A 13,217-nucleotide genomic window follows, 5' to 3' on the forward strand; every position below is an offset into this window, starting at 1 on the left:
GTGTACCCTTGTTGTTATCAGTTCTGTTTGTTGGTGTCGACCATTGTGTACCCTTGTTGTTATCAGTTCTGTTTGTTGGTGTCGACCATTGTGTACCCTTGTTGTTATCAGTTCTGTTTGTTGGTGTCGACCATTGTGTACCCTTGTTGTTATCAGTTTTGTTTGTTGGTGTCGACCATTGTGTACTCAGGTACTTATCAGTTCTGTTTGTCGGCTGTCTTAAGAACAGTAACCATCGTGTACTCTGGTTGTTATCAGTTCTGTTTATCGGCTGTCTTAAGAACAGTAACCATCGTGTACTCTGGTTGTTATCAGTTCTGTTTGTCGGTGTCGACCGTTGTATACTCTGGTCCTTGTCAGTTCTGTTTGACTATCTTAACAACAATAATCACTTCTATACTCTGGTCCTTGTCAGTTCTGTTTGACTATCTTAACAACAATAATCACTTGTATACTCTGGTCCCTGTTAGTTCTGTTTGACTATCTTAACAACAGTAATCACTTCTATACTCCGGTCCTTGTCAGTTCTGTTTGACTATCTTAACAACAATAATCACTTGTATACTCTGGTCCTTGTTAGTTCTGTTTGACTACCTTAACAACAATAATCACTTCTATACTCCGGTCCTTGTCAGTTCTGTTTGACTACCTTAACAACAATAATCACTTCTATACTCCGGTCCTTGTCAGTTCTGTTTGACTATCTTAACAACAATAATCACTTGTATACTCTGGTCCTTGTCAGTTCTGTTTGACTATTTTAACAACAGTAATCACTTGTATACTCCGGTCCTTGTTAGTTCTGTTTGACTACCTTAACAACAATAATCACTTCTATACTCTGGTCCTTGTCAGTTCTGTTTGACTACCTTAACAACAATAATCACTTCTATACTCTGGTCCTTGTCAGTTCTGTTTGACTACCTTAACAACAATAATCACTTCTATACTCTGGTCCTTGTTAGTTAAATATAAAGTTTCCCTCCTTATCTGAACTGTTTTTGTAAAAGTTAATCTTAGTTTGAAATAACATTTTAAAGAATACATTTTATGCACATTCTGTATTTGTACCTTCATAAAAACATACAATTAGATAACTGAACGATGTCGTATTTTCTGAAGAATTCGTCACAGCTGGTAGCCGTCGTCACTGTTCATCTTTGGAATGTCGTCTTGCTGTTCAGTTACAGACAGGGATTTCCTGCTGAGCCCCAGCCACTCCGTTTTATTTATTTCTTTATTTGCAATATATTGTCTGCAGCAGCTGTTATGGGTCAAATGTCAAGGGTCGAAATTAATGTGCAAGTTTTATTAAATTAATAAAAAACATATTTGTTCATAATGACAAAAGCTCAATGACTCAATATTTAGGCTTAATAGTTTCTTTTTAGGCACATTGTGCTACTAAATTAAGTGTGGAAAAGACAAAAACCTACATTTTTTTTTTGGCACGATGAAAGGTAAATCTTTATTATCAGTTAGAGCCGACTAGTTTCTGTAATATGTTAACCATCATCAGCTAGCATTGTAGACACTAGCCCTGATTATGGTTACCATGTTACAGAAACTAGTCATCTCTAATTAATAACAAGTATAATAATAAAAAATAAATGTTATAAAGATAAGTAGGGATCGATATATACGAAACCTAGCTAGCTATAGTAATATAGAAAGTTTTAATGATACAAAAAGTATTGAAACAAGAAAGTCAAAACTACAAAAATTGAGTTACTTAAAAGTGTAAAAAACAGTTATCCCTTCCTTGTCATATCACTGTGATTATGTTTGTCTGAGCTAAAGCAGTGATAAAAAATTTAAATTTTAAATCAATTTTTGTAGTTTTGACTTTCTTGTTTCAATACTTTTTGTATCATTAAAACTTTCGATATTACTATAGCTAGCTATGTTTCGTACATATCGATCCCTACTTGTCTTTATAACATTTCTTATTATACTTGTTTGTATCCGTTATTAGGTATAGTTGTGTGGGCCTGCAATAAATACCAAAGCGCGGGGCACGCGTTTACCCGATTCGATTTTATTACTCATCATGGTCTTTACCAACCTACCCTCAAATCTAATTATTTAACCAAAGTAGCGCATCGTCCGTTTTATACATATGAGTTCTTTGAAGCAATTAGAGCGATAATTTTCGTCATAATTTTTTCTGTACGCTTGTCTGGAAAAGTCGTTTACTTACTTAGATGAAATTTCGTTGAAATAATGAAATATATATATATAGCGATCTAGGCAACTTTATAAGTCCAGTAAGCTTTCGTTTTGCTCAACCAATATTGTGAAATAGTCATTGTTAATATTCAGACATTTTACAGATGGTTTTAAACGGGCGATTTTTATGGCAGCCATTTTATTTCATCATGACCCCCTAATATTAAGTACTACAATATTTAATGATAAATATTTCACTTTCCATTGTAAAGATTTAGGCTTAATGTTAGTTGTTATATCCTTGGTACGAGTAGTTTGGCCAGCTGTGCCCGGGGATTGGGCGAAAGGCCTCGTCGGCATCGGATATGGCAGATATAATGTGTTTCTTATATTGTTATACATTCTTCTTTACTTTCACGCACGGATGCTTAGAATTTACTCGTGGTATATATTGATACCATTGTTGATAAAGTGTGTTTTGTTACTGATATAGTGTTGTAGTTGTGTTTGATACAGAGCCCGATGCACTGTTTCACAACTATGTCTTGTATAGTAGCATTGTTGCTAAAATTGTAAGTGTAAGTACGTTAACAATAACCAGGTAAGGCTGTCTATGTAGATATAAAGTTATAAATTATGCATCTCGCATATAAAGTTATGTTTTTTTAATGGGGGGGGGGTCACTGGAGTATGTTAAAGCTCTTTAGTTTTAGGAGGTATCTTACTACCAAAAGAATTATTTACAGTGCAAGGCCAACCACTGCTACTTAAGTTATTAATTGTTGTTGACTGTAAAGGAAAGAAATAAAACAGACAACGTTACCAATTATAATTATAATTAATACAAGTTGTAAAATGATGCGCATAGGATGGAGAGAAATTCACAGATATACCACACCTCGCGAACAATCTTTATCTGACACGTATAGACTGATTTGGCATCCTGTGAAGTTTATCAAATTCGGTTTATTAAGTCAGTGACTAGACATGTGTTAAGTCTTTGGCGTTGTTCGCTGTTTTTTTTTCCGCGTGTGGAAATACACACCTATATGAACACCGTAAGAAGTCGTTTCAGAATTTTTATTGTTCGCAGTTTTTCCCGCAAGAGGTCGTTGCGTAATATTTATGCAAAAGCCATACAAAGGTCCATCTGCGCATAGCCGTGTCTAATTTTGAACTGAATAACGAGAGGGCTAGTCAAAAGCATCCACCTTCAATTCTTGGGATTCTCATGTCTGAATGGTCAGTGGGATTTGGCCGTCAGTATGACAATAAACACACGCAGCCCCCAAGTACTTTTTTATGGCAATAGGCTGTAAACCATGAATCCTTGAGTTGCAAAATGTTTTTATTAGCCTGTGACTACGGATGATTCTAAGTTTAAAACTGGTTCTCAAAGTGTGGTCGTCAGATCAGCGGTGGTCTTCGAAGGTCCTCCAGGTGGTTCACAGACTGTAAACCATGAATCCTTGGGTTGCAAAATGTTTTTATTAGCCTGTGACTACGGATGATTCTAAGTTTAAAACTGGTTCTCAAAGTGTGGTCGTCAGATCAGCGGTGGTCTGCGAGGGTCCTCCAGGTGGTTCACAGACTGTTCCAAAAGTAGCACCATTTTATCCGTTAATTCTGATGAGTATTTTTGTTATGGTAAGGGAAATTGGGTGGGGTAGGATTGGTAGGTGGGCCGCGGGGGTCTTTTACTCCGCCGAAGTGGTTGGTAGAGGACAAAGTGTGAGAACCACTTCTTTAAAATATGACTAAATCCTGGTATTTATATTTTTGATGTTTGAGCCTTCACGTGGTTTCAAACCACGTGTATTTTCAGCGAATAACAACTGGTGCTTGTTTTGTTTTGTAATTAAGCACAAAGCTACACAATGGGCTATCTGTGCTCTGCCCACCACGGGTATCGAAACCCGGATTCTAGCGTTGTAAGTCCGCAGACATACCGCTGTGCCACTGGGGGGCAACAACTGGTGCACTAAATGTCAATCATTCAAACCAGCAGAAACCTTCACGCGATCTTGAAACTTAGATATATCCAACACAAAATAAATTTTCTAGCCTCTCCCAGGATAATTTGGTTAAATGAAGAAGGCACGGGTAGTTTATACGAAACCAATTTCTTTTTCGTCACTGATATACTTGCGAGTTCGTGGTTGCTCACTTCTCCAGCGCATTGTGATGAAGATCAGAAAAAACATAGTTTCTAAAAACAAAAAGAGGCTGTTACGTTCATAAAGGATGTCCTTGATTAGACATTTTTTGTAAGAATCAATAGACATACTTGTAAGAGATTATATGCTCACACCAAATTGCAAAAAAAATTAAAGAAATACGAACAAAATGAAACAACAGCAAAACATAACAAATCACCCTAGAAAATCAACTCTAAAATTTAAATAACTAGTTGAGGATGGGCACTGTCTTATCAAATATCAAGGAAATATATGGAGCGACTCCTGAGAGCTCTAAAAACCTTCTTGATCTCCAACTGAGCGCTCCAATATGAAACTTTTAAAATCTAAGTTTACGTATTGTGGATGACCTCTTCATTGTCCATGCCAGATCCAGTCCAGACAGTCACCCCTCCAAGACTCCATTGTCCCTGTAGGCGGGAAATGATTTTTGATGGGCTTTTAATTATAGTGGAAGCGAAAAGAACTAGAATACAAACATCATGAATCAAAGGAACGGCCTCAGAAATATCAATATCGTGAAGTATTTTGTTCCTGTTTATTTATTACATTATTCAAAATATATCTGCTCGTTTCGTTTCGACCCGCATTTAGATTAAATCAATTATTTGCGAAGTAAGTCGTGATGACATAGAAGAAAATTGTTCGGACGTTATTGACCAAATTTTGTGTTCTGTGACGATGTTTTAATGTATGCACTTTCCTTTCTGTGGCAGTAAATTCATATATATATATTCGCGACGGCTTGATTTTACACGTCTGTAATTAATAAGTGGGGTAAAACAGGTCACATGATCAATCCCATATTAGACAACACTAAGACAAGTCCTGTTTCCAGTGGGCGAGATGAGAATTATATGACTACAGTGTTTTAGGTAATGACGCATAAGAAAAATTGGAATATCTAATACATCTTGTCATAGCACTTCAGTGTTGGCCTAATTCTTTGTTTGCTTCCCACCTTACTGACACTGGTATAATGTTTGAACAAAGGACACGTGGAAAGGTAGGGATGGTATTAGTTAAAGGTGCACATTAAGATTTAAGAGGTTGAAACGATGTTTTATTTGTAGCCATAAAAAGGAATGACACATGAAAGAGCGTGATTAATAATGTTGGTTTTTCTATTGTTGGTAAAGCGGGACATGTTTTTAGCAGAACGTGGTTCTCATTTACAAAATAATTTCGTGTCGCGTGACTGTAGCACGCGTATTAATGTTGGACTTTGAAAGAAAACACTAAACTATAAATTTACGTATCTCACTTTGAAACTCGCCTACATCTATTTTCCGTTGTTCGGAATACTTGAAGGGAATGGGGATGATTTTGTGGGGGGTGGGGGGATGTCCAAATGCTTATAACGTTCTAAATAACAATTAACTAAATTTAACTGTAAGTCTTGTCACTTTTTAAAGCAAGAAACTGTTGACTGGTTGTATATTTTGTGTTAAGTATTAATGCGGTTTCTTATGTATATATACATAAATGAAACTGCTAATCTATTTACTCGTCCAAACGATCCATCAAAATGACCACATACACTAGAACATATCAGATGACTGATGTTTAGAGTTAAAGTACTGACGTCAGTCTTTTGAAGACGAACATGAAGATGTGGAGTGCACTTGTGTCGAGGGTACTGGAAGTCATTCGTTTCAAAGCTGGCATCTAGAAGACCAGTACTTAATAATAATGAACCGTATGACCAATGAAACGTGTCACTAAATCTGAATTATGTGTAAACCATACCATTACATTCCTTCGTTGTTCACATTCCAGGTTTTATTTTTTACTGACCCAAATCCTAAGCTGAAATCAGGCGAGCGACAGATGTTGTGGCCAGTTATTTACATAACTGAAGATCTCCAGCAGAGATGGCGCCAGCAGCGTTTTGGTCTAGTTGTTTTTAAAGGTCTATTTTTTTGAAGAGTTGCGATTAGTGACATTTTCTTGAAAGTAAGTATTTGCAGAAACAAACTCTTTAAGTTTGATGGATTGAACATAGTTTTTCACTTACTGTGCACTAATTTCAGCTTTTACTCTCGTTAAGAAGCGAAGGTCTCCAAGTGACGTAATAGTAACTACACTGTGCACGACCTTATTGAAACATTTCTTATAGTAAACAATGTAATTAAAGATATAAGGATATTAAAGAAACTATTTCCTGTGGTACTGTTTACGTTATACATTGTAAAATAACTATAACTCTTCTCCATACTGTTAATGAAACCGAAATAAAGAAGAAAAAAAAACTTTTAGAAGAAAAATATATATTCGTACTTTTGTGCCACACACACAATCTCCTGAAACTGTGGAATTTAAAGAAAAATAATAAGTTAAAAAGGATTAATTTGACCTACATAAAACTTAGGAATATGGATTTTAGTTTCTGTATCAGCCGTAAATCATTTCACATATCTTAAATAGAGTGTAAAGAAATTGAAACTTGTACATTGGTCACCAGATCACTTCAGATATTAAAATAAGGACTTGACGAAAAACGAAGCGTTCCAAACATTCCTGTCGTAAACCAAATCCCAAGAAACTCGGGAAAAAACAAACGAAAAACCTCTTCAGCGTTGTCATGTGCAGCTCAGTCAACAAACGTATATATATATATATATATATCTTTTTCTCGAAAGTCAGTGTAGAAATCAACGACTCCAAATGAAGAAAAACTACGAAATTTGAGTTATTTATATTACACCTAATTAAAGAAGGCCCGAATTTCTCGGATGTAATGACACTTTCTTGATGAACAAACAGTGCTGTGTAGATTAATTTGAATAACAGAGACCTATTTGTTTCCCTCTTTACTCGAAATTAATCATGTTTTAAAGGTTGGAAACTCTGATCATGCTTTGACCCCCGGTGGGACAGTGGTAAGTTTATAGACTTACAACACTAAAATGCGGGGGAGTGATTCTCCGCGGTGGACACAGCAGATAGTCCAATGTGGCTTTGCTCTAAAACAAACACATGCATAGAAGTTAATGCATATACCATGCTGTATAAGCCATTGTATCTTGTTCAGCATAAACTTACTCAGTGAGCTATTTGCTCTGTGTCCACCGCGGGAATCGAATTTCTAATTGTAACGTTACAAAAACATTCAGGTAAAGTTCGGCTTGAAATATAAGCATAATTGGGTTTCGTTTCCCTATATTTGTAGCCCCCCCACCCGATGGCAAAGCGGTATGTCTGCGGACTTACAACGCCAGATATCGGGTTTTGATACCCGTGGTGGGCAGAGCACAGATAACCCATTGCGTATCTTTGTGCACTACTACAAACAGACAAAAGCCCTATATTTGCCTCGTGTTATTGAAAGACTGAAATGTTAAGCTTGACACAAACACAGCGGTATTTCTGACAGAACACGTGCTACACAATCTATTTAGTTCGTATTAAAACGTATCACACTATAATGGAATTTTTGGAGACATTTGCTTTAGATGTTTTTATTGTCATGGTTTAAATCATTTGCGCTGAGTTTACTAACTAATATTACAAGAAAACAAATATGTTGGTTATATTAATCGTTTTATCATTTTCCTAACACTATTAATTATTGGCCTAATTTCCTGTAAACGGCTCTCCAAAGAAATTGGTACTTCTATGTTGGTATATCGGTAGCATAACTGGAATACAGATACATTTGTAATCAAACCCACATACTGTGAATGATTAGTGGGAACTCCCTCAGAAATGGGTGTCACAAGGTGGAGCCATCGTATTGCTCCTCTTTTATTAGCGTTGGGGATAATCTACTTATTTTCAAAAGACACCTCAAAACGTGTATTACGAAGCCATACAGAATCAGCGTTAATCTTATGTACGTGGGTATACGTATCCCCAGTACTGCGAACACACTGAACTGTTTACCGACACAACGCTTCACTGACGTGGGTATACGTATCCCCAGGACTGCGAACACACTGAACTGTTTACCGATACAACGCTTTACTGACGTGGGTATACGTATTCCCATGACTGCGAACACACTGAACTGTTTACCGATACAACGGTTCACTGACGTGGGTATACGTATTCCCATGACTGCGAACACACTGAACTGTTTACCGATACAACGCTTCACTGACGTAGGTATACGTATCACCAGGACTGTGAACAAACGTAACTATTTACCGATACAACGCTTTACTGACGTGGATATACGTATCCCCAGGACTGTGAACAAACGTAACTGTTTACCGATACAACGCTTTACTGACGTGGGTATACGTATCCCCAGGACTGCGAACACACTGAACTGTTTACCGATACAACGCTTCACTGACGTGGATATACGTATCCCCAGGACTGTGAACAAACGTAACTGTTTACCGATACAACGCTTTACTGACGTGGGTATAACGTATTCCTGCGTGGATGTTCGTATTTTTATAAAGTCTCGTAATTATCAAGTTTGATTTTTCTACAGAGAACGTTCACATAATTCTTAGTATTCAATATAGATAGCATAAAACGTCAGTTCCCCAAAATAAAGAATCGTGTTCAGTTATAAAATCAAACAAAACACAAATTCCTCACCGAATTTCTTTTACACTGTGTGTAATCCGATAAACACCATACTTATAATGACATTAGAACATAGTTGCACTTTAAGCGTAGAGAATGTCGTAGTAATACTACGCTCAGTGGCATTTTATCTAATTGATACCAATTTAGCCGTTAATATCTGGTCTAAACGTTGGATATTTTCCAGAAATTATTACCTAGTGCTAGTTCACGAGTTCTTAAACTTGCTTGTTGACGGCTACATTAAGCATGCCTGTTAGTGTTCTAGTTCACTAGAAATTCCGAGTGGGGGCGCTCGACAGTTTGGTTGAAATTTTCAGGTTAATGGTTTCTTTTGATCGTTTTCACGAGTTTCTAAAGTAGAAATTTTTGACGATGACCTGATTAACCGATGTGAACGACCCTCTCCTGTGTGACGTGTCCCACATACCGCTCAGATGGTTGAAAAGAACGGGTTAGGGCAGTGCTCGTGTTGGGAGTGGGAAAATATTTGACTACTAATATACTCGATGATCTCAGGTTGGAATGGTCGTTTCACTTTAGAAACTGATAGTGCAAGAATATATACATTTCTTGCGTAGTTGGGGCACAAGTGGACACTTTCTCATAGTAGGGGGACAAGGTCACAACAGAATGCGATTGCAATAACGAAATTAGGCGCAGAATTGGCTAAACTAAAAGCGCGTCCCAGAAGCTCCACCCTTCTGAAGCCACCCCCCCCCCCTCAATGGCATAGCGGTATGCCGAGCACAGATTGTCCTTTGTGTAGCTTTATGCTTAACTACAAAACAAACAATCAAACCCTTCTGAGAAGCTCCAACATCAAGAACATCTTTTAACATTGGATGCAACGATAGGACAGTGAAGAAGGTAGATTATCGGAGGCCTTTTATTTAAAGTAGGAGGGCCTGGTTCCAGGGAAGTGGTTCAGAAGACTCGGTGTGTGGGGGACAACATGGAGTTTTGAGTATGGGTTACAATGGTGGAGGCTTAAAAGAAGACAGGGATCTGTGATCCGTATCATGTTTGGTCTTATCTTTGCAATAGTTCAATGTTTCAAAGTTATACATTGAATTGAAGCCTAAAACATTCTCTGTCAATGTATACCGTTCTTGTCGTACTGAAATATGATTCGTTACGTTCTGAGTGATGAGACGACAAACTTGCTCGTTTAATATCCTTAAGATTAACACAGTTCAGACTGACGACAGCCCTTATTGATTGAAAGTAAAGATACTTCCCAAGTACTCTCAGTTTCCATCAACCCGTGCCCATTTTATGAAGCCCGTTTCCATCAGAAGTTCATCACAACATTCACGTTTTTTTTTGTTTTCTTTATGACACTCACTACCTTTATCTGGCGCCATTTTTATCTACTCTGTAAATGAAGAGGTCAGGCAGGAGTGGTTGGAATCCCAACATGTCTGTTCCTTGCACTATACTGTAGTGAACGTACCCTAGTGGCTCAACGGTAAGTTTAAGAGCTTATAACGTTAAAAATCTGGTTTCGATACCCACTGTGAGTAGAATACAGATAATGTCCCATTGTGTTGAACTTAACAACAAACAACTGCAGTGAACTGAGTTAGATAGTAAGACTTCATTGTCGATTATCACACAATTAAACATCATCAAGGAGAAATCTTTGGAAAACTAGTTCTACCCAAATATTTCATGGCAAAAATACCCTCATTCTTTCAATTGAAAGAACTCTGTTGAAAAACAACAACTTTTTTTTAACGAATTCACGAAAGTAACAAAAAACCGGAAAACACACTCATGATGGGTCTTTGTTAAATACATTTTCTGTGTTGGAGAAGGCGTATAATCATTTTGTCAGTGGATTCAGAGCTCGTCTCCTCGAATTTTACAAACGTATAATATTCACTATGGTAGGTGAATATTATAGATGTATTTACATAAATGGGAACTATGAATGTCATCATAGTTTCAATCTCATGGCAACAATATTTTTCCAATTCCAAAGATGATGAAACAAATATATAATCTTATTCATGACGTGTAAGTATCGAGGTTATATAAATCATGGTATCAAAATAATTATTTCTCTCAAGAAAGTCGGGTCGCTGGTTTCTTCACAGGGCAGGATTTCTCAAAAGATGTAATTATCAAGAGCCACTACAAATTTTCTAAACCCTTACTCTTACTAGAGCAGACAACGCGATATTGTGTATAAAAAATGTTGTATTCAGTTTTTAAATAATTACGTTAATGTATATTGCAGTACAGTATAAAGTAGAAAATCTTCCCCCAAAAAAGTTTCTCGTGAGAAACCCCAAGGGTCCTCGCGGCACCGATATTCCTGATGAAAGTTAGCCCTGAAAGATCGTGCAGCATATACGTGCAGTGTTGCTTGAAACCCCCCTCAGTCCACGACCTGACTTTTGGCAAAAGACCCGCCCTCTGCTCGTGACAAGTTGGGTTATTATTTGAAATCTCCGAGGGCAATGGCCGGACTGGTACTCGGACGTTACATGTTTGATATTGTAGATACTAAAGTATATAGAACAATACTCTAGCCCATATGTTAATCACAGGGTTCATTGTCTTCTTGTGGGTTGGCTTAGAAACGTTAAATATATAAAAGTTCTATCTTCCATGACTACCTTTTCCGTGTACCCTCCCACTTGTACCACTGTCGTTGTTGTTTCAACTGCACGTTGGTCTCTCTGTTAAGTTATTATGGGATATGATATTTTTTCTTTTGCGCATTGATATTTAACTCGTGACCTAACTAGCTACTGTTAGATGTGGTTATTTTTAACTCAAGTGTTACACGTCTTGGAAACGCGTGTAGCAGTGAAAGTTTGGGAAGGCAGACCTGTCGATGTTTGCTGCTGTTTCTCTACAGATACCTTATTTAGGGTTAAAACACTATTGTTACAAAGGTATCTTATTTAGGATTAAAACACACTATGGCCAAGTGGTGAGGGCGCTCGACTCGCAATCTGTGGGTCGTGGGTTCGAATCCCCCTTCACACCAAACATGTTCGCCCCTTTCAGCCGTGGGGCGTTACAATGTGACGGTTAATCCCACTATTCGTTGGTTAAAGAGTAGCCCAAGAGTTGGCGGTGGGTGGTGATGACTAGCTGCCTTCCCTCTAGTCTTACACTGCTAAATTAGGGACGGCTAGTGTAGATATCCCTCTTGTGGCGCTTTGCGCGAAATTCATAACAAGCCAAACCAAAACACACTATTGTTACAAAGGTACCTTATTTAGGGTTAAAACATATTATGGACTATTGTTACAAATTATATAGATGTACGTTAACACTGAGATTGGGTATGTAGGATTTTCAGATGATCTGTTGTTCAACTTTTATATTCAAATTTGTTAGACCATAGTATGATCGGTTACATAATTCAAAATAGAATAATTTACGTTGAGGTACTTCATATTTCAAAACTTTGTTACACGTGTGAAAGTTTTCAGGCATAACAGATTGTGTCCACACCCACAATCTTCAACAGACTTCTGGACAGTTATGTACCAGTATTTGATGTCATATTTTGCAATTAATTCTAAAGACGTATGAGTGAAAGTAAATCAGAATTATACCAACTATACTACATCTGCTGTATCTAGGGCCGACGAAGCCTTTTGCCTAGTACCAGAACTCATTAGACTGGCTGGGATGAGATAGAAATAAGTGGTCTAGACTTTATTTATATTTAAGTCATTTAAAAATCAGATTTCTAGGTCTGAATTAATAAGTTTATTAAGCCTGACTGTGTTGTTTTTCCTAGGGGTAAGTTTGCAACTGTTCGTCGCTGCAGAAACAGAGAAACGGGTGTGGACTATGCGGCGAAGTGTATTCGGAAACGTCGACGAGCAGTAGATGTTAGACATGAGATAATGCACGAAATGTTTGTATTAAAACAGAGCGAACACTGTCCCCATATTATACGTCTTCACGAAGTGTACGAATCGTCGACGGAAGTTATTTTCGTATTGGAAATGTAAGTTGTTTTTCAACAAGATATGGACTTTTAACCGGATTACTCGTTAAAATAAGTGTAAGTTGTTTTTCAACAAGATATGGACTTTTAACCGGATTACTCACTAAAATAAGTGTAAGTTGTTTTTCAACAAGATATGGGCTTTTAACCGGATTACTTGTTAAAATAAGTTTAAGTTGTGTTTCAAAAGGATGTGGGCTTTTAACCGATTACTCGTTAAAATAAGTGTAAGTTGTGTTTCAACAGGATATGGACTTTTAACCGGATTACTCGTTAAAATAAGTGTAAGTTGTGTTTCAACAGAATATGGACTTTTAACCGGATTA

At 37.2% G+C, this 13,217-nt stretch overlaps 1 protein-coding gene across 3 annotated transcripts in view; it reads left to right on the forward strand.

Annotated features, from left to right (window-relative positions):
- The window catches only part of LOC106472135 (serine/threonine-protein kinase 17B-like), a 41,663-nt gene that overhangs the window by 15,573 nt on the left and 12,873 nt on the right, over positions 1–13,217 (forward strand). For 2 of the 3 annotated variants that reach the window (XM_013932761.2, XM_022400735.1), the window contains exon 3: positions 12,679–12,891. In XM_013932761.2, the coding sequence (XP_013788215.1) occupies positions 12,679–12,891 (213 nt within the window). Of the gene's footprint in view, positions 1–2,915; positions 2,922–12,678; positions 12,892–13,217 lie in introns of all 3 variants that reach the window. The other variant, XM_022400736.1, reaches the window with a different exon arrangement.

This window comes from Limulus polyphemus, unplaced genomic scaffold (genome assembly GCF_000517525.1).
Source record: "Limulus polyphemus unplaced genomic scaffold, Limulus_polyphemus-2.1.2 Scaffold5106, whole genome shotgun sequence".
In the NCBI taxonomy this organism is placed as follows: Eukaryota; Metazoa; Arthropoda; class Merostomata; order Xiphosura; family Limulidae; genus Limulus; species Limulus polyphemus.